Raw genomic sequence first — 22,268 nt, 5'->3', positions numbered from 1 at the left:
AGGATGCTACCCACAAAGAAAGGGGAGGGGAGGGGAGGGGAGGGGAAGGGAGGGGAAGGGGAGGGGAGAGGAGGGAAAAGGAGGGGAGGGGGAAGAGGGGAAAGGAGGGGAGGGGAGAGAGAGGCGGGGAGGGAGGGGGAGGAGAGGGGAGAGAGAGGAGGGAGGGGAGGGGAGAGGAGGAAAGGGAGGGGAGGGGAGAGGAGGGGAGAGGAGGGGAGAGGAGGAAAGGGAGAGGAGGGGAGGGGAAGGGAGAGGAGGGGAGGGGAGGGGAGAGGAGGGGAAGGGAGAGGAGGGGAGGGGAGAAGAAGGGAAAGGAGGGGAGGTGAAAGGAGGGGAGGGGAAGGGAGGAGAAAGGAGGGGAGAGGAGGGGAAGGTAAAGGAAAGGAGGGGAGGGGAGAGGAGGGGAGGGGAAGGTAAAGGAAGGGAGGGGAGGGGAAGGGAGGGGAGAGGAGGGGAGGGAGAGGAGGGGAGGGAGAGGAGGGGAGGGGAAGGGGCCCCTGTGCATGCTGGTCACTCACTGTCTCTGGAAATGCAGCAGGAACTCACGCAGCCCTCGTGGCCCTTCATCAGCGTCGCACAGGCTCCGCGGCTTCGAAACTCCCCCGTGTGGACATTCCATATCTTTATGTTTTTATCCCAGGAGCAGGTACACAGAAAGTGGCCGCTGAAGGTGAAGCAGCAGTCTGAGATGGCATTGGTGTGTGCCCTGAAACACGGGCGGGGTGCATGCTTGCACACGATTCCACTCCAGGGAGCCCGGAGGGCACTGCTGACAGGGCCCTGGGTGGAGAGGGGACGCCACCTCCCACGGGGGAGTAGAGATCCTCTGATTGCTATATGCCATGGTCCAGCTGCAGTTGCCCAGACTGAGCCTCACTACGTAGTGAGTTCGAGGCCAGCCTGGGACAACACAGTGAGACCAGGCTTAAAATAAAAGAAGCAGCCGGGCGTGGTGGCGCACACCTTTAATCCCAGCACTCGGGAGGCAGAGGCAGGCAGATCGCTGTGAGTTCGAGGCCAGCCTGGTATACAAAGTGAGTCCATGACAGCCAAGGCTACACAGAGAAACCCTGTCTCAAAAAACAAAACAATAACAACAAAAACGTTTGTTTGCTTGTTTGTTTTAAAGATCGGCTCAAGAGTCTTTTTCTAAGTAAACAGGAATAATGCACACAGGGGACTCAGGACAACAGACCGGAAGCCAGCATGGAGGAAGGATACACGCAAAGGCAGATATCCCTTCTCTTGAAATTTCTGGTGACGGAGCTAACAGCTCACTACTGTCTGTAACTCCAGTTCCACAGGATGCGACACCCTCTTCGGCAGCCCAGAAGAGGCCTCCACAGGAACCGTACACATGGAGTGCACTCACATACACCCATACACATAAAATAGCACGTAACTTTCTTAAAATGAAAACAGCTGAGCATGAACACAGTACTGCCCTATGACCCACCATTTCCACTCTCAAGTTATTTACCGGAAGAACTGAAGGCAGAGACTCAGACAGATATGTAACAACAGATCAAGTGTCTACCAACAGGCTAATAAGCCAAACATGGTCTGTCTGTCTGTCTGTCTGTCTGTCTGTCTGTCTGTCTGTGTCTGTGTGTCTGTGTGTAATAGAGTACACTATGCAGTTACAAAAAGAAACGAAGTCATGCTATGCCCTACAACAGGGATGATTCTTCAGGCTCCTCAATGGAAGGCGGCAGTCACTTGAGGACAAGCATGATTTCATTTATATAAATATCCAAAGTCGGCACACGCACAGAGGCCGAGCGTGGAGTCAGGGCTCCCAGGGGCTGTAGGGGCGGGAAGTCATTGCTTAATGGATGCGCTTTTCCCTTTGGCGTGGTGAAGCATTTTGGAAATAGATAGCAAAGGTTGCAAAATGCTGCGGATGTCATGAATTCAGTGAACTGTGCACTAAAAAAAAAAAAAAAAAAAAAAAAAAAATGTGACCAAAGTTTATGTTGCGTGCATTTCATCATAAATAATGAAAATGTCATCTTGCTCAAACTACTTGGCTCATTTTTGGTGTTTTCCTTTTTTTCTACATTTATTATTTGGCGTACCTGTGTGTGTGTGTGTGTGTAAAATACAATGAATGCGGCTGATCAGAGTTCAACTGGCAGGAATTGGCTGTCTCCTTCTACCATGTGGGTCCTGGGGACTGAACTCAGGTGACTGGTCTCAGCAGCCAGCGCCTCCAGTGGCTGTGCCGTCTCACCGGCCTCTAAGCTTATTTGAAATGGGTGTGACAGATCGGTGACAGACGGGAGCGAGGTTGTAACTGCTAGGAAGGGACACTGAACGTCCATAGGACCAGAGATGGATCGTGATCTCTTGCGTGACCCCAGAGGTCATATTCCTGGAAGCCCAGCCCAGGGGCTGACGGTCTGAGAGGTCTGCCTCTCCACTTGCTTGCTAAAAAGCTACCTTCCCTGGCACACATTTCAACTGACTTTAAACTGCCCGCTGCCGTCACCATAGGGTTGGATCAGGGCTTCTGCCCACAGCCTGTACTCTGCAGCCTCTGCCTGCCTCGGCTCCTCAGTGCCTGCACAGAGCGGCTCTAAGGGGCAGTGGAAAGTAGGGGAGGGTGCACAGCCTCCTACCTCAGTGTCCCCCTAAACCTCACACCACGTGATGCAGCACGCACTAACAACCGTCTTCCTGTCATCTCATCCAATTGCATCTCCGCTCATTTCGAAAGGAGAGAAACCAGAGGTCCATGCTCCTGGGCTGCTAGCCCTGGAGAGAGGACCTGAGAGGGCCAGTCAGGGTGACAGGTGTGGACACAGTTTGTGATCTTGACACTAGCAGAGGACTCACACATAAGACAGTGGCCGCTGGCCGCCAGCAAGGGTCACCTGGATCTTGAGAGCTTCCCATTCTACAGTCTTTTTTTTTCCTCCCCCCCCCCCCTTTGAGACAGGGCTTCTCTGTGTATCCCTGGCTATCCTGGACTCGCTTTGTAGACCACGCTGGCCTCGAACTCACAGCGATCCACCTGGCCTTTTTTTTTTTTTTTTTTTTTTTAAGACAAGCGTCTCACTATGTTGCCTAGACTGGCCTTGACCTCTCTGTTCTCTGCCTCCCCACCCTTACAGGTATGTGTGGCCATGCCTAGCTGAACTTCAATTCTTTGTTGCTGCTGTTTTGAGATGGGGAGTGGGGGGGTTGGGCGGGTAGTGGGGTGGTGGGGGTCATGGGGGTGGTGTCTCAACATGCAGCTCTGGCTCACAGAGATTCCCCTGCCTCTGTGCTCTTAAGCACTGAGATTAAAGGCGTGCACAACCACTCCTGACCCTGAGCTTTTTTTTTTTTTTTTAAAGATTTATTTATTATGTACACAGTGCCCTGCCCTGCATGTACACCTGTGCACCAGAAGAGGGCACCAGATCACATTATAGATGGTTGTGAGCCACCATGTGGTTGCTGGGAATTGAACTCAGGACCTCTGGAAAAGCAGCCAGTGCTCTTAACCGCTAAGCCGTCTCTCCAGCCCTGAGCTTCATATATTTTTATGGAGGCTCTGGACCTGTTTGCTGGTAAGAATTCACCCTGAAACAAATGCATCTGAAACCCTGGCTAGCCCACCCTATCTGCTGGCTTCTCTCTGGCCTCCTGGGACATCCCGGAGATGCCTCCACTGGAACACTGGCCTGTATGTGCAATACAGGAGGGAATGGAGAGAGACACCTCTCCCACCTTCCTGCTGCAGGATGCTGCCGCCCACACCAAAACCCATCCCCATCCCCATCCCCTCCCTGGGAACCCTTCTCACTTGGGTATGGTAAACAGCGTGGCTTGGGATGTGATATCCCAGATCTTGATACACTTGTCCATCGACACAGAAGCCACCTTTTGGCTGTCAGGGTCAAAGCAGCATGATGTGATGGACCTTTTATGATGATCTACACACAAGCACAGTGACAGGTGACCTCAAGGGGAAGACTCATGGGTGTAGCTCAGAGGTAGAGCCCCTGCCTAGAATCCCCCAGTGAGGGGCTAGGTGGCTCAGTGGTAGAGCCCCTGCCTAGAATCCCCCAGTGAGGGGCTAGGGGTGTGGCTCAGTGGTAGAGCCCCTGCCTAGAATCCCCCAGTGAGGGGATGGGGTGTGGCTCAGTGGTGGAGCCCTTGCCTAGAATCCTCCAGTGAGGGGTTGGGATGTGGCTCAGTGGTAGAGCACCTGCCTAGAATCCCCCAATGAGGGGCTAGGGTGTGGCTCAGGGGTAGAGCCCCTGCCTAGAATCCCCCAGTGAGGGGCTGGAGTGTGGCTCAGTGGTAGAGCCCCTGCCTAGAATCCCCCCCGTGAGGGGCTGGGGTGTGGCTCAGTGGTAGAGCCCCTGCCTAGAATCCCCCAGTGAGGGGCTGGGGTGTGGCTCAGTGGTAGAGCCCTTGCCTAGAATCCCTCAGTGAGGGGGCTAGGGTGTAGCTCAGTGGTAGAGCACCTGCCTAGAATCCCCCAATGAGGGGCTGGGGTGTGGCTCATGGGTAGAGCGTCTGCCTAGCACCTGCAAAGCCCTGTATTCTTTTTTTTTTTTTTTTTTTATGTACATGGGTGTTTTGCCTGCATGTATATCTGTGAGTGCGAGGGTGTCAAATCTTGGAGTTACAGAGAGTTGTGAGCTGCCATGTGGGTGGTGGGAATTGAACCCGGGTCCTTTGGAAGAGCAGTCAGTGTGTTCCACTGAGCCATCTCTTCAGCCTCCCCAAAGCCTTGGATTCTATCCCCTCAATACATAAATAATTCCTAGAAGTATTTACATATTGACGTGTGTGCACGTGCGTGTGTGTTTAAACAATGAAGAGTTTTTTTAAAAATATAATTTTCACTTTGTGATAACTGCAAAGTCACCATATAGGTATGAGGAATAACGTGGAGAAATCCTGCCTCCACCGTCCACGTGCTGCGACTGCTGGCATGCCAGAGCACGTGCGGGGCTCACGATGTGGTCCTGACCCTGGCAGCTTCACCATAGGAACCAGATGGAGGTGCCTGCTGATGGAGTGGTAAGGCCCTGCTGCTCTTCGTGGTGAGCCTGGCAGCCTCACCTTTGATGTGGATCACGGTGGTGATGTTTTCTGGATCCATTAGGCAGATCCCGCGATCTACGTCCAAGGCCGCCAGCACGTACTTCCCATCCGGAGAGAATTTGCAGCACACTACGAAGGTATCGTGCCTGACTTTCCACTGGAATAAGGCAGGGCCCAGAGAGGACAGCGTCTCTGCTCAGCAGTCCCCGGTTCTAGATGTTCCCTCGGATTTCTTCCAACACACTGAGCCTAGCTGCCGCCTTACTCAGGGCGGCCACACCCAGAGCTCGCTTCTGATGGATCGGGTGGGGCAGAAGGGACCATGTGGCACTGCACTGAAGCTGGGTGTGCTGGAGCGCATGGGTAATCCCAGCACTTAGGAGGCTGACGCAGGAGGGTGGCAAGTTCAAAGCCAACCTGGGCTACAAATGAGATCCTATCTCAAAAGAGACAGTGAAGGTTCGGAGAAGGGGAGGGGAAGCAAAAGGGAGGGGAGGGGAGGGAGGAAGGAAGTCGGGGCGGGGGTGGGGGTGGGGGCGGGGATTTGTTTTTTCTTGGATCGCATGAGCCATGAGAGTTAACCATTTTGTCCTAAAGACACACACATAGCTCCGCGTGACCCTGGGGACCCACAAGGATATGAACAGAAGAAGCCTACTGCCAACAACCGTGGGGGTGAGCACGTCTTGGAAGGAGATCCTTCCGCCCCAGTGGGAGGCCCTAACGCAACTGTAGCTCCAGATGACATTGTCACCGTGACTTAAGGAGAGACCGGAGCCAGAAACACCCTAAATAAAATGTTGGCTGCTGACTTTCACACGATCTCTGGTGCCCCATATTTGGCTATGTCCCCTTGATGGGGAGGCCCAATGGCACTCGGAGGAAGGATAGCAGACTACCAAGAAGAGACTTGATACCCTAGCATCATACTCAGGGGGAGGAGGTGCCCCTCAGTCACAGTCATAGGGAAGGGGAATGGGGTGAAAGCGGGAGGGAGGGAGGAATGGGAGGATGCACGGGATGGGATAGCAATTGAGATGTAATATGAATGATTTTATTTTTCAATAAAAAATGTGTAAAAAGATTAAATAAATTAAAATGTTGGTTGTTTAGGGCAACCAAGTTTTGGAGCCATTTGTCAAGCAGCTCTCATTCGCCCCTAATGCTGGCCACGGTCAAGAGTGGCTTGTGCAACAAAAGTAAACAAATTAAAGGATTAAAAAATGAAAAAGAAAAAGAAAAAGGAAGACACTTGACATAGAAACACTGGCCGGGGACAACAGTGGGAAAATTACAACAGAAAAAAGATTTGGGAAAAAAAAATGTTCAAAATCATGGGGAAAAAAAATCCATGGCAGTGCCACTGTTTACCTGCCACATTGGCTAATTCTTTTAGGTGTATGACACCTGGCATGTGAGGGTGGGAGGCAGCGGCTCCTCCTTGAATGCCCAGGCACAGCTTTCTGGATAGATTTCAGCTTTGTATTTTCTACACAGCTTACCTTAGCAATGAGACCTAGCTGTATACACTGAAGAGATAGCAAAACCTCTCTCTCTCTCTCTCTCTCTCTCTCTCTCTCTCTCTCTCTCTCTCTCTCTCTCTCTCTCTCTGTGTGTGTGTGTGTGTGTGTGTGTAGGACTATGGAGATGGGTAAACACACCCGCTGCTCGTGGGGTTCAGTTTCCAGCACCCATATCAAGCAGCTCGTAACCCTCTATCACTCTAGCTCCAGGGGATATGGCATCTTCCTGTGGCCTTCAGGGGTACCTGCACTCGCACATGCCTACACATAAAACCAATCAACCAATCATAATTGTGTGCGTGGATAGGTGCAGAGCTAGGGAGATGGCTCGGTACGTAAGGTATGTGCCATGAAAACTGAGGACCAGAGCTTGATGCCCCCATAATGCATGTAAAGGATCCCTGGAAGAAAGAGAGAGAGAGAGAGAGAGAGAGAGAGAGAGCTCAACCAACCCTGACTGCAAGAGTGCAGCTTGGCATGCATATGCACACACATACATGCATATACATACGGTCACATGCACACATGTACACATAGGCACACTCACACGCATACACACACACACAGATGAGACAGAGACAGAATTTTTTCTTTGTTTTGTTTTTCTTTTGTTTTTTGTTTTGTTTTGTTTTGTTTTTCGAGACAGGCTTTCTCTTTGTAACAGCCCTGGCTGACCTGGACCCACTTTGTAGACCAGGCTGGCCTCGAACTCACAGCGATCCACCTGCCTCTGCCTCCAGAGTGCTGGGATTAAAGGCGTGCGCCACCACGCCCAGATGAGACAGGAATTTTAAAACAACAACAGTAGTAAACATATAAGATCTCCCCTTAGCATTAGCTACGTCAGCTGGGCAGGTGCAATATCTCAGGGGGTAAAGCATTTTTTTTTTGTTTTTGGTTTTTTGAGACAGGGTTTCTCTGTGTGTAGCCCTGGCTGACCTGGACCCACTTTATAGACCAGGCTGGCCTCAAACTCACAGCAATCCACCTGTCTCTGTCTCCCAAGTGCTGGGATTAAAGGCGTGCACCACCATGCCCGGCTAGAAAGCTTTATACACTGAAAAACTTGAATTCGATTCTCAGAACCCACACTGTGGAAGGAGAGAACTGACTTCCACCCCCTATCCCCTGCCTTCCATATACACGCCACAGCCTGTGCGCACAGGTAGACACACACAGACAACACATAAAACAGCCCTTATTCCGGGGGCAGTGAGGCAGGGCCTCGCCCATCTGTGCTGTGAAGTCCTGCACACTGAGTAGCAAAGTGACAAAAAGTCAGCTGTGGTGGGTGCACGCGGTAAGGCTGGCCCCTGGGAGGCTGAGGCAGAAAGACCGTGGGTTCCAGGCTAGCCTGGGCTTCAGAGCAAGGCAAGACAGCACAGAACAGAAGCAAAGGTAAACAGGAAAAGACAGCAATATGTTAACCTGTGAAAACGTTTACAGTGAGTGTACTGGCTTCTGCACTAAAGAGAAAGGTCGGCTATTCGGGGGTGTTGCTTCGCCTCCTTCTTTTAGGAGGATTTATTTATTTTATGTGTACCAGGGATTAGCATGTATGTATGTATGTATGTATGTATGTATGTATGTATGTATGTATGCGTGTATGTGTGTGTACCATGTGCATGCAATGCCTGTGGAGGCCAGAAGAGGGCGCCCGATCTCCTGGGGCTGGGAACCAAATCTAGGTCCTCTGCCCTCTGCAAGAGCAACGAGTGCTCCAATTTGCTGAACCTTCTCTCCAGTCTCCTTTTCCTTTTCTCTTTCTTTCTTTCTTTCTTTTTTTTTTTTTTATTTTGTTTTAGAGAGAGAGAAAGAGAGGATTTCGCTACATAACCCAGACTAGCTTTGAAAACGAGCACCTCCTGCTTCCGCCTTCCCAAGCACTGGGGTTATAGGTGTGTTCCTCCACCGGACCGACTTAGAAAGGCGTGCGTTCGGTTTTGTTGTTGTTTTGTGTTTTTGGAGACAGGATCTCACTCTGTAGACCAGGCTGGCCTCGAACTCACAGCGATCCACCTGCCTCTGCCTCCTGACTGCTGGGATTAAAGGCGAGCGCCACCACGCCCGGCTAGAAAGGCTGTCCTTAAGGAAGGGAAGAGAGAGGGAGGTGGCAAAGACTCGCTAAGAGAGAGCAGCACAGAAGTCAGGTGGGAGTAGCAAGGGTTGGGACAGGGGGTGACAGAGGACCTCTGAGCTGAGCTGAGACCGCCCAGACTTGGTAACCACAGAAGGAAGGAATCCCAGGGCAGAGACAAGGATTGGGAAAGGCCTAAAAAGCTTTGGCTCACCGGCCACACAGCCTTTGCTCTGTGGCCTCGGCCCTACTTCCTGCCTCATCAAGTCCCAAGTCCAAGTGGCTCGAAGGGGAACCTGGGGCGCCATGCCCAACTCACTCTTGGCTTCTTCCTGTGGGTCTGAGAACAGCACTTGACCTGGGGCTTCTGTCATTGTCCCCAAATCCCAGGTCCAGCCCAAAGCCCCCTAAGCCCCAGTCATAGTCTTGCACTGTGACACCCTGACTGGGGCAGGGCATACGTACCAAAAGCTGACCTGTCTCAACGTTCCACACTCTCACGGTTTTGTCATAAGACGATGCGACGAGCCTAGGGAAAAAAAAAAATGGAACAGACATTGCATCTGAGCGATACTCACCAGAGCCTGTGGTTCCTATGGGGATTCTCCCTCCTTTTTATAACTTAGGACCAATTGGTCTTTCCAGAGACTCTCTGTGAGCCACACTGGCAACTTGTGCGTCCTCACTGAGAACGGTAGCCAACGAATGGCACCACTCTGATACCGCTGTCTTGATTACCCCCAGACACTCGAAAACAGTCTCCTACACTTTGGGTTATAAAGAGATCACTTCAGGGCCTGGAGAGATGGCTCAGTGGTTACGAGCACTTGCTGCTCTTCCAGAGGACCCCGGTTCAGTTCCCGGCACCTACGTGGTGGCTCCCAGCGTCTATAGCTCCAGCCCCCACAGGCATTCCACACATGCGGTTCCTTTACATAACCGCAGGCAAAACACTTGTGCACATAACATAGAAACAAGAAAAATATAGATATACGTTATCTTCTGTCATTTACTGTTTTCTTTTCAGGTGAACTTTGCAACTCATAAGGATGACCCCGGTCACTGCCTTGTTCATAATTCCTGGGTCTCCCCTTCAGGACGGCTAAGAAATGAGCGCTGTTGCCACGCGGCACCGTCCTGTCATGACGTTATGTTCTAACCATGGGCCAGAAACAGCCGTGTCACCTGTAGAATCATGAGCCAGAGCAAGCCTTTCTGCCCTGAAGTTGTTCGTCTCAGGATTTGTCCCAGTGACAACAGCTCTGACTAACGTACGTAGCTCTGTCTGTTATAAGAAAAACCCCCATGAGAAGCTTCAACTAGACACTGCCTTTAACTTGTATCATCCTCTGGCTCAATGAATCCGTTTCTTTTTATCGATTAAAATTATGTGGAAGTGTGCTGGGCATGGTGGCGCACTCCTTTAATCCCAGCCCTCGGGAGGCAGAGGCAGGTGCCCAGCCTGGCCTATAAAACTCACAGAGACAGCCAAGGCTACACAGAGAAACCCTGTCTTGAAAAACAAAAACAAAAAAAGAAAGAAAAAGAAAAAGAAGAAAGAAATTATGCGGAGGTGTGTGAGCTAAGAGAAACAAACACCGTTTTATAAAAATAACTTTAACACAGAGGTGTGTATCTGTATATGGTTATGTGTGTGTGACTTCAGGTCCCTGCAGAGGCCAGAGGCATCAGAGTCCCTTGGAGCTGGGGTTACAGGAGGCTGTGAGACACCAGACATGGCTACTGGGAATCAAGCTTCCTTCTGAGCCATGTGTCCGGTGAAGCCATTTTATTGTTGCTGTTTGTTTGTTTGTTTGTTTTTCAAGACAGGGTTTCTCAGTGTAGCCCTGACTGTCCTGGAACTCACTCTGTAGACCAGGCTGGCCTCGAACTCAGAGATCTGCCTGCCTCTGCCTCCCAAGTGCTGGGATTAAAAGCGTGCGCCACCACGCCCGCCTGGCTCCAGTGAGTCCGTTTTAAAGCAGATTCTTTTGTCTGTTAAAGGCCCATCCCCTACCTGTGCGAGTGCGCTTAAGTAAATCAATGCAGCCTGAAGCCCCTTGCCTCGTGTGCCTGCTCCGCCCTCCAGAGCCGTGAGCTTTCCCAGAAGGCAGCTCGGGCAGTCTTATGCTCTCCGGTTTCCTGGAGAGGTGGCTCGGGGTTAAGAGCATCTGCTGCTCTTACAGAAGATCTAGATTTAGTTCTCATATGCACATGGTGGCTCACAGTCATCCAGAGCCAGAGGATCTGGCACCCTCTTCTGGTCCACACAGAACATGCACTTAAGTATAGGCAAAACACTCATACACATAGAATAAAAATAAATAAATAAATCTTAATAAAAAAATAAGGAGTGTGCTGGTTAATTTTTATGTCAACTCGACAAAAGCTAGAGTTAACTGAAAAGAAAGAGCCTCAATTGAGAGAATGCCTCCTTAAGATTGGGTTATAGGGGCTGGAGAGATGGCTCAGAGGTTAAGAGCACTGGCTGCTCTTCCAAAGGTCCTGAGTTCAATTCCCAGCAACCACATGGTGGCTCACAGCCACCTGTAATGAGATCTGGTATCCTCTTCTGGCCTGCAGGCATATATGCAGGCAGAATCCTGTATACATAATAAATAAATCTTAAAAAAAAAAAAAAAAAGGTTGGGTTATGAGGCATTTTCTTAATCAGTGATTGATGTGGGCGGTGCCATCCCTGGGCTGGTAGTTCTGGTGTCTGTAAGCGAACAGGCTGAGCAAGCCAGGAAGCAGCCGCCTCCATGGCCTCTGCATCAGCTCCTGCCTCTGGGTTCCTGCCCTACTTGAGTTCCTGTCCTGACTTCTTACTACAATGGGTTACAATGTGGAAGCGAGAACCAAATCAGCCCTTCCCCCTACTCCCCAACTTGGTTTTTGGTTGTGGCGTTTTTGTCACAGCAGACGTGACCCTGACTAAGACAAGGGCCCAGACTAGATCACTAAGGTCTGTTGCGGCTGCCATGGGCTTCGTGGGACCACAAAAAAAGTCACTCTGTGAGGAAAACCAAGCGAAAGTTCATGGCCTGTGTCTGTCATCTCAGTACCTGGAGGAGCTGAGGCAGGGGGACTGCTGCAAGTTGGAGGCAGGCTGGGCTGCCTAGTGAGTTGTGGGCATGGCTGTTCTACAGAGTGAGGTATTGTCTCAAACAAAGAAGCAGAAGAGGACGAGGAAGGAAGGAAGAAAGGAAGAAGAAGAAGAAGAAGAAGAAGAAGAAGAAGAAGAAGAAGAAGAAGAAGAAGAAGAAGAAACAATAAAAGAAGGAAGAAAATAAAAATTCAGGGGGCTGGAGAGATGGCTTCTGAGATCTGGTGCCCTCTTCTGGCCTGCAGGCAGAACACTGTATACATAATAAATAAATGCATCTCTCTCTCTCTCTCTCTCTCTCTCTCTCTTTTTTTTTTTTTCTTTTTCCGTTTTTTTTTCAGACAAGGTTTCTCTGTGTAACCTTGGCTGGCTGTCATGGACTTGCTTTTGTAGACCAGGCTGGCCTGGAACTCACAGCAATCTGCCTGCCTCTGCCTCCCAAGTGCTGAGATTAAAGGCATGCACCACCACCGCCCAGCAATAAATACATCTTTAAAAAAATAAGTAAAAATGCAGAAATTCATTCACGGTTCCTAACTATAGTAAGTATTCTATTTTAAGCAATTAAAAATTTCAGAATGTTGTTACATTGTTACATCCACTTGGTTCTTAGAGCACACTAAAACACCGAGGCCCACACAGCGAAATGTGGTTGTATATTTGCTTAAACAAGCAAACAAACACCTGTTGTTTCCCCGTAGGGCCCACCTGCTGACCTGCAGACCCTGACTTTTCCCAAGCAGTGTAAAAGAGACCAGACGTCACCTTCTGTTGTCAGCCGTGATGCTGCATCCTAAGACGGGAGCTTTGGGGCGTGGCTCAAAATCCCAAACCACGGTTCCATCCGCAGCGTCCTCAAATCAATGGGGGAAGAAAGGAGAGACAGCAGTCAAGGCTTAGGTATGCAAGTCATGAAGTCGGGGCGGCAGCAGGTCCCTAGCCTGCCTTACAGCAAAGCTCTGGGGCTTGGCAGTGTCCGAGGGACACTCTGTCACCCACAGCATCCTCAGGAAACCTTCCCCCGACACACACAGCTCCAGTCACAGACGGGCCCTGGCGACAAGAGGTGTGGACCCAGGATCGCCAAAGGGGCTTCACAGAATTTATCCCTCAATAATGTGTTTTATTATAATCCCATGCCTGAGGCGGGCATGGTGGCGCAGGCCTTTAATCCTAGCACTTGAGAGGCAGAGGCAGGTGGATCGCCAGATGTCGCCTCACCAGTGGCCTTTACGAAGCTGGTGGCCCCAGGCTTGTTGTGAATTCTAAATTCCCCGATGTCTGTCCCCTAAGGTATGTGGCCACGTGCAGTCCCTTTTCTAAGGTCGGTGGAAGATTAAGGGCATCTGGGAGTTTCCAAAGTGGAACTCGGTAGGGCAGGGCAGGGCAGGGCAGGGTAGGGTAGGGCAGGGCAGGGCAGGGCAAGGCAGGGCACACTCAGGCTGGTGTCCTAGGCTGGGGAGAAAGGTTAGTGCTGAACACCTGGGATCTAGTCTCCCTGGCTGGTGCAGTTCTCTAGAGTCGTGACTCTCAACCTGGCGGGGGTTGGGGGGTAGGAGAAATGTCACGACCCCCCCTTAGGGCTGAATGACCCTTTTACAAGGGTCACCTAAGATCATTGGAAGAATATTCTCCACAGTTGAGTGGAGAGTGTGTGATATGACTTTCTCACGTACTATGGTGCCTCACATTTGACCATGTCCCCTGGAGGGGGAGACCTGGTGGCACTCAGAGGAAGGACAGCAGGTAGCCAAAAAGAGACTTGATACCCTATGAGAATATATAGGGGGAGGTAATCCCCTCAGGAACAGTCATAGGGGAGGGGAATAATGGGAAAAGGGGGGGGGGGGAGGAATGGGAGGATACAAGGGATGGGATAAACATTGAGATGTAACAAGAATAAATTAATAAAAAAAAAAGAAAAAAAACATGCAATTCAACTGAAAAAAAAAAAGATCATTGGAAAACACGGATATTGTTTTTTTTTTTTTTTATATCACAGTAGCAAAACTACAGTTATGAAATAGCAATAAAATAATTTTATCGTTGTGGGTCACCAGAACATGAGGAGCTCTGTTAAAGGGTCGCAGCATTAGCAAGGTTGAGAACCACTGCTCTAGAGGAAAACAGAAAAAAAACCCCATGGGACTTTGAGCTACATGCTAAGACCAGCATTAGTGGACCCATTCCCGGTAGTTGAGCCGATTGTGTGTTCGGTAGTGCCACCATGTGGCCAAAAGGAGTAACAGCAGCCACGGACAGGGGCTCCAGGCAGCTCGCTTGCTCTCTCTCTCTCTGTTTCTGTCTGTCTGTTATCTCTCTCTCTCTCTCTCTCTCTCTCTCTCTCTCTCTCTCTCTCTCTCTCTCTCTCTCTCTCTCTCTCTCTCTCTCTCTCTGTGTGTGTGTGTGTGTGTGTGTGTGTGTGTGTGTGTGTGTGTGTGTGTGTGTGTGTGCTTGGCCCTTGGAAATTCCACCACCTGTGACGTGAGAGTTTGAGGGGCAAAAGACTGATCAGGTAATTTTCTGGGAAGTTTTTAATTTTATTTTCGTGTTGAGTATGGAACCTATAAGGGCCTTGTGCATATTAGACGAGTGCTCTGTCCCTGACCCCAGCGGAGCTCTAGTCGGGTCTGGAAGGAGGGAGAGCACTAATTGTCAGGAAAACCGAGGGGGTGTGGCAATGGGTAGCGATGAGATTTATGACGGGTACCTTTTCGGTATTTCTGTGTGCTCTCAATTCTTTACATGCTCAGTACACGTGTGTGAGGGCAACAAAACAAGCAAAACAGAACAAGAAGAAAGGAACAAAAGAAACAAGCAGACACCCATTGATGGAGACCAAGCCTTTCAGCCCAAACGTGCATGAACCCTTCTGTTGGGTCAACAGAAAAAAACCTGAAGACTGCACAGCAAAATGCACACAGGGACCGTTACCTGTCCCCTTGCTTCGGAACCGCTGTGGGTTAGAAAAGGCTTTAGGGGGCCTGGAAAGATGGCTCAGTGGATAAGAGCACTGGCTGCTCTTTCCGAGTACCTGGGTTCAATCGCCAGCACTCATGGCAGCTCACAACTGTCTGTAGTTCCTGTTCCAGGAGGATCCAAAGTCCTCGCACAGACGTACATGCAATCAAAATGCCAGTGTAATAAAACAAAAATCGATTGTTTTTTTAAAAAAAGTTTAAAAAGATTTAAGTATAAAGTGTTCCGTCTGCATGTACACCTGCACGCCAGAAGAGGGCACCAGATCTCATTTCAGATGTCGTAAGCCACCTCGTTGTTGCTGGGAATTGAATTCGGGCCCCTTGGAAGAGCAAGCAGAGCTCTTAATTGCTGAGCCATCTCTCCAGCCCCAATTATTATTTTATTTTATTTTTTTAAAGAAAGAAAAGGCAAGCCAGGCCTGGGGGTGCACGCCTTTAATCCCAGCACTCAGGAGGCAGAGGCTGGTGGATCGCTGTGAATTCGAGGCCAGCCTGTTCTACAAAGTAAGTCCAGGACAGCCAAGGCTACACAGAGAAACTCTGTCTCAAAAAAACAAAACAAAACAACAACAACAAAGAAGAAGAAGAAGAAGAGAAAGAAGAAAGAAAGAAAGAAAGAAAGAAAGAAAGGAAAGGCTTTATGGGTCCCAGAGAAAGCGATAAATTTCCCCAGCGGTGAGATCCTGGGCTCTGAGAGCAAGGATGTCCACAGGGCAACAGAGGGAGGGAGCAGGGAAGGGGGGTGGGGGGGAGGACACTGGGGTCAGAGGTGGGTGAGGGCAGCAGAGGGAGGGAGGGGGGACACTGAGGTCAGAGGTGGGTGAGGGCAGCAGAGGGAGGGAGGGGGGACACTGGGGTCAGAGGTGGGTGAGGGCAGCAGAGGGAGGGAAAGGGGGAACACTGGAGTCAGAGGTGGGTGAGGGCAGCAGAGGGAGGGAGGGGGGACACTGGGGTCAGAGGTGAGTGAGGACAGCAGAGGGAGGGAGAGGGGGCACTGGGGTCAGAGGTGGGTGAGGGCAACAGAGGGAGGGAGGGGGGACACTGGGGTCAGAGGTGGGTGAGGGCAGCAGAGGGAGGGAGGGGGGACACTGGGGTCAGAGGTAGGTGAGGACAGCAGAGGGAGGGAGGGGGGACACTGGGGTCAGAGGTAGGTGAGGACAGCGGAGGGGGGACACTGGAGTCAGAGGTAGGTGAGGACAGCGGAGGGAGGGAGAGGGGGGACACTGGGGTCAGAGGTGGGTGAGGGCAGCAGAGGGAGGGAGGGGGGACACTGGGGTCAGAAGTAGGTGAGGACAGCAGAGGGAGGGAGGGGGGACACTGGGGTCAGAGGTGGGTGAGGACAGCAGAGGGAGGGAGAGGGGGCACTGGGGTCAGAGGTGGGTGAGGGCAGCAGAGGGAGGGAAGGGGGACACTGGGGTCAGAGACGGGGGAGGGCATCAGAAGGAGGGAGGGGGGACACTGGGGTCAGAGGTGGGTGATGGCAGCAGAGGGAGGGAGGGGGGACACTGGGGTCAGGTGGGTGAGGGCAGCAGAGGGAGGGAGAGGGGGGACACTGGGGTCAGAGGTAGGTGAGGACAGCAGAAGGAGGGAGAGGGAGGGACACTGGGGTCAGAGGTGGGTGAGGGCAGCAGAGGGAGGGAGGGGGGACGATGAGGTCAGAGGTGGGTGAGGACAGCAGAGGGAGGGAGGGGGGGCACTGGGGTCAGAGGTGGGTGAGGGCAACAGAGAAAGGGAGGGGGGACACTGGGTCAGAGGTGGGTGAGGGCAGCAGAGGGAGGGAGAGGAGGGAGACTGGGGTCAGAGGTGGGTGAGGGCAGCAGAGGGAGGGAGGGGGGACACTGGGGTCAGAAGTGGGTGAGGGCAGCAGAGGGAGGGAGGGGGGACACTGGGGTCAGAGGTGGGTGAGGACAGCAGAGGGAGGGAGGGGGAGCACTGGTGTCAGAGGTGGGTGAGGGCAGTAGAGGGAGGGAGGGGGACACTAGGGTCAGAGACGGGGAGGGCAGCAGAGGGAGGGGGGACACTGGGGTCAGAGGTAGGTGAGGACAGCAGAGGGAGGGAGAGGGGGGAGACTGGGGTCAGAGGTGGGTGAGGGCAACAGAGGGAGGGAGGGGGGACACTGGGGTCAGAGGTGGGTGAGGACAGCAGAAGGAGGGAGAGGGGGCACTGGGGTCAGAGGTGGGTGAGGGCAGTAGAGGGAGGGAGGGGGACACTGGGGTCAGAGACGGGGGAGGGCAGCAGAGGGAGTGGGGACACTGGGGTCAGAGGTGGGTGAGGACAGCAGAGGGAGGGAGATGGGGGACACTGGGGTCAGAGGTGGGTGAGGGCAACAGAGGGAGGGAGGTGGGACACTGGGGTCAGAGATGGGGGAGGGCAGCTTCGGTACAGCCCCAGCACACAGCTGCTCCTCTGAGGCTGTGGCAGTTCAGAGGTTCTCGAGAGATGTATAAGCCACCCAGGGTCACACAGCCGGTGGGTCCCCAATACGGGGTCTGAGCTGACCTGGGATAGTTCCAAACCCTCTGATGTGATCAGCCTGGGCCCTGGCACTCACAGATGACAAGGCGTCCCCCTCTTAGGCCATTTGTAGGATGAGGGCCTGAACCGGTCTTGACAGTTTTCCACTTTGCCCTCCTCAACTCAATTCGGAAGACAGCAAACCCCAGGACTGCGCATCCTCGCGGGGGGCCCCTTGGTGGTCAGTGTCAACCTCCACCCCTGCTTCGTCTTCTCTGTCATCCCTGCCATACAGATCTGAGGGCCTGCTGGACACCAACACCAAGTCCTGGGAGCAGAGTGGACACTGCCTCTCTATGGCCTTGCCTGGACAGCGCTCCCTGTTCCTGGTTTCCTGGCACTGCTCTGCCTCAGCCCTGCCTCTCTCCTCCATCCCTTGGGGCAGGTCCCAGGCCTGGCTCCCATGGCTCCTCTGTGAGTACCCACGGCCTGGATATAACAGAAGTGTCAGGAACTCACAGTGTGTTCAAGTCCATTAAGAATTTTAGTGGGCTGGAAAGATGGCTCGGAGGTTAAGCATACTGACTGCTCTTACGGAGGTCCTGAGTTCAATTCCCAGCAACAACATGGTGGCTCACAACCATCTATAACGTGATCTGATGCCCTCTTCTGACCTGCAGGTGTATGTGCAGGTAGAGCACTGTATACATAATAATAAATAAACAAATGTTAAAAAAAAGGGGGGGGGGGCTGGAGAGATGGCTCAGAGGTTAAGAGGTTAAGAGCTCTTCCAAAGATCCAGAGTTCAATTCCCAGCAACCACATGGTGGCTCACGGCCATCTATAATGTGATCTGGTGCCTTCTTGTGGCAGGCAGGAGCATATGCAGGCAGGATACTGTATAAATAACACATACAAATTAAAAAAAAAGAATGTTATATGGGAATTTAAAAAAGCAGGGTACCAGAGAAAGGCCTCAGTGGTTAAGAGCATTTTCTGCTCTTCCAGAGGACCCAAGTTCAATTCCCAGCACCCACATTGGGCAGGCCCACAACTGCCTCTAAACTACAGTTCCAGATGGTCCAATGCCCTCTTGGTCTCCAAGAGCACCTGTATGCACATGGCACACACACACACACACACATACACATAAAAATAAAATGAAAACAGAGTAGACAAAAACAGCTTAAGGCAATGGTAGGATACAAGATTAGTATACAAAAATTGAGTTTCTCAGATGGAAAGGGGACCCAGAGAAATCACAGTTCACCCAGTTCCTGTATGTGGAAGGCTGAGGTAGGAGGGCTGTGAGCTCAAAGCCAACCTGGATTAATTACCAAAACCTTGCCTCATAAAAACAAAAAGAAGAGCCGGGCGTGGTGGCGCACACCTGTAATCCCAGCACTCGGGAGGCAGAGGCAGGTGGATCACTGTGAGTTCAAGGCCAGCCTGGTCTACAGAATGAGTCCAGGACATCAAAGGCTATACTGAGAAACCCTGTCTCAAAAAACCAAAAACAAACAAACAAAACAAAACAAAACGAAGATATAAAAATTTTAAATTAGGACTGTGGAGATGACTCAGCAGCTAAAAGCACTGGCTGCTCTTCCAAAGGAACTGGGCTCAATTCCCAGCACCTACATGGGAGCTCACAACCCTCCATTTCCAGGATGAAACCTGATGCCCCCTTCTGGCCTCTGTCAGTACTGCACACATGTGGTATGCAGGCAAAAATACCCATGAACACATTATATAATATATCTAAAATAAGTTTTTAACTAAGGAGAATAAAGTACAGTTTAGTGATTCCCAAGTAGAGCCCAGGAACAACCAGGACCCTCCCCGCAAACCTCGGGGCTGTCGGACTTGTAGTCTTCACCCCGAGCCCCGACTGTGTCCAGAGCCACAGGCTGGCTGTCCCTGTGCTGTGCTCCTTCAGAGGACTCAGCCCTAGGGTGGGTTCCTGTCCGGGTGAACGCGGTGCCAGAGCGTTCTCCGCCAGATGAGCCCAAGCGTGGGCCATGTCTGCACCCTGGGAAGCCCTATCGTCCAGCCACCTACCCACAGCTTCACCGAGCAGTCGTAGGAGGAGCTGAGGAGCCTCGTGTCATCCATACAGAAGTGGCAGGAGCTCACCATGTGGTTGTGCCCGACCAGGATTTTATATGGGATCTAAAAGAAAGGATGGATACAACCGGTTGAAACGGGGACAACATGCGACACCGATGGTGCTTATAAACACGGAAACACCCCCACCACAAAAACGGCAGGTAGAAACCCTGAAAATAATGAAACGCTGCCGAAAGGAGCCAAAGAAGAGCTAAACAACTAAACAACGGGAGGGCACACCACAACCATAAATGAGGAGACGTAACAATGCTAAGACAGCAGAGCTTCCCAAAATGACATACGTTGGAATCCAGCATGACCCCATCAGATCCCAGCGTGGTAGGAGGTCTTTGTAGACAGCAACACGCTGATCTTTTTCTGTGTGCTTTTATTTTTATGTTGCTTACTTTTGGTTTTTCGAGGCAGGGTTTCTCTATGTAGCCTTGGCCCCTGGACTTACTTTGTAGACCAGGCTGGCCTTGAACTCACAGCGATCCGCCTGCCTCTGCCTTCCCAGTGCTGGGATTAAAGGCGTGTGTCATCACGCCAGGCTGTAGTTTTTACTCATATTTCTGTGTGCGTGTCGTGTGCAAAGAGGCCAGAAGAAGACACTGCATGCTCTGGCTGGGGAGTTACAGGCGGTTGTGAGCCGCCCAACATGGGTGTCGGGAACTGAACTCAGGTCCCCCGGAAGAACAGTGCATGCTCTTAACCACTGAGCCATCTCGGCAGGCAAGCTGACAAGCTGATCGTAAAGCTTTTGTGCAAATTCAAGGAGACCCAAACTGTGGGTAGGTGGCATGGCTCAAAGGGTAAAGGTGCCCTGTGATCTGAGTTCAATCCCTCAGGCCCACATGGTAGGAACAGAGAACCAGCTTAACAAATTGTCCTCCGACCTCCAGACACATGCCATGGCATGTATACAGGCACACTCACACACCCACACGCACACAAACAAATAAAATGAGGGAAAAGATCCCAATTGCCAAAACAGTCTTTTAAAAGGACATCGATGGGGCTGAAGAGTTGGCTCAGTGGTTAAGAGTACTGTCTGCTCTTCCAAAGGTCCCAGGTTCAATTCCTAGCACCTACATGGCAGCTCACAACTGTCTGTAACTCCAAGATCTGACACCCTCACACCAATGCACATAAATTAAAATTAAATAAAAATATTAAAAAAAAAAAAAAAAAGGACATCGATGGAGGGCTCACATTTTCTGGTATAGTGATGACATAAAGCTAAAACTATTAGGGGCTGGCGAGGTGGCTCAGAGGTTAAGAGCACTGGCTGCTCTTCCAGAGGTCCTGAGTTCAATTCCCAGCAACCACATGGTGGCTCACAACTACCTATAACGAGATCTGTTCTGGTGCTCTCTTCTGGCATGCAGGTGTACATGAGGATGCAACACTGTATACATAATAAATAAAAACAAACAAACAAACAAAAAAAGCTAAAACTAGTCATGTATCTCAATTAAATATAATTGAGACTCAGAAACACTGAAAGTTGACTAATCTTTATATGAATGCCAAAACAAAGATGGCTACAGGCTGGCTCAGTCAGCAAAGTCCTTGAGACACATGCTGATAAGGAGGACCCATGGAGCACACAGAAAAAGCCAGTGGTGTCTGCCGATACTAATCCCCGGCACTGAGGAGGCAGACAGGGAACCCCTAGTGCTGGCTGGCCACCCCGCCTAGCCAAACTGCTGGGCTGGGGAGCCGCAGGTCCTAGTAAGAGACCTTGTCTCAAAAACAAATAGGGGCTGCAGAGATGGCTCAGAGATTAAGAGCACTGAGTCCTGAGTTCAATTCCCAGCAACCACTTGGTGGTTCACAACTATCTATAATGCGATCTCATGCCCTCTTCTGGCGTGTTGGCAGAATGCAGGCAGAACACTGTATACATAATAACAAATAAATCTTAAGACAAACAAACAAACAAAACAGAAAAATCCAGGTAGGCCAGGTGCTGGTGGTGCAGGCCTTTAATCCTGGCACTCAGGAGGCAGAGGCAGGTGGGTCTCTGTGAGTTCGAGGCCAGCCTGGTCTACAGAGCGAGTTCTAGGACAGCCAAAGTTACACAAAGAAACCTTGCCTCAAAAAGCAGATAAAGGGCTGGAGAGATGGCTAAGTGGTTAAGAGCACTGCCTGCTCTTCCCAAGGACCAGGGTTCAATTCCCAGCAACCACATGGTAGCTCACAACTGTCTGCAACTCCAAGATCTTACACCCTCACACCAACATACACAAATTAAAATTAAATTAAAAATATTTTTAAAAAAGCAAATACATACATACATAAATAAATAAAACAATTACATTTCTCCTATGGGGCATGTATTTAGGATGCCTGAAAAACCTCAGAATTCAATGAGGAAAGACAAACGTTATGCTGTTTTCTTCTTTGCTTGCATGTGTGGCACTAGCATGCACGCAGACTCACGTGCGTGGGAGGTATGCCGTGTGTGTGTGTGTGTCTGTGTGTGTGTGTGTGTCTGTGTGTATCTGTGTGTACGTGGAGACTCAAGGCTGGTACCAGGTATTTTTCCCCATGCTCTACCTCAGTCTTTGAGGCCAGGTCTCTTCATCAAAGATTCCCGATCAAACAGACAGGGCCAGTGTGGTTAGCCAGCCTGATCCAGACATCCCGGCTACTCCTTCCCAGAGAAGAGACTGCAGGCGCGCTACCACGCCCACTCAGCATTCACTTGAGAGGCCCGGGGTCCAGACTCTAGTCCCCTTGCTTGCACTCCAAGCGCTCTAACTACCGAGTCATCCTCACAGTGCCCTCCCCTCATTTTGTTTTTCTTTTTTAAAATTGAGGTTGTCTCATGTAGCCCAGGCTGGCCTCAGACTGGATATGCAGCCAGGGACAGCCTTGAATTTCCTTCTCTCACTACGTTTATTTAGAGTGGGGGCGGGGGCCGGGCGTGGTGGCGCACGCCTTTAATCCCAGCACTCGGGAGGCAG

At 51.2% G+C, this 22,268-nt stretch overlaps 1 protein-coding gene across 1 annotated transcript in view; it reads right to left on the bottom strand.

Annotated features, from left to right (window-relative positions):
* Wdr88 (WD repeat domain 88) overlaps positions 1-22,268 on the bottom strand; it is a 36,431-nt gene that overhangs the window by 10,219 nt on the left and 3,944 nt on the right. Inside the window, exons 3-8 of the mRNA XM_051161806.1 lie at positions 19,249-19,359; positions 12,518-12,606; positions 9,112-9,175; positions 5,065-5,203; positions 3,794-3,923; positions 519-706 (exon numbers count right to left, since the gene is read on the bottom strand). Coding sequence (XP_051017763.1) covers positions 519-706; positions 3,794-3,923; positions 5,065-5,203; positions 9,112-9,175; positions 12,518-12,606; positions 19,249-19,359 — 721 coding nt within the window. The remainder of the gene's footprint in view (positions 1-518; positions 707-3,793; positions 3,924-5,064; positions 5,204-9,111; positions 9,176-12,517; positions 12,607-19,248; positions 19,360-22,268) is intronic.

This window comes from Acomys russatus, chromosome 19, assembly GCF_903995435.1.
Source record: "Acomys russatus chromosome 19, mAcoRus1.1, whole genome shotgun sequence".
Classification (NCBI taxonomy): Eukaryota; Metazoa; Chordata; class Mammalia; order Rodentia; family Muridae; genus Acomys; species Acomys russatus.
The sequence above is the reverse complement of the archived record's forward strand: the minus strand, read 5'-3'. Positions and strand labels throughout refer to the sequence as shown.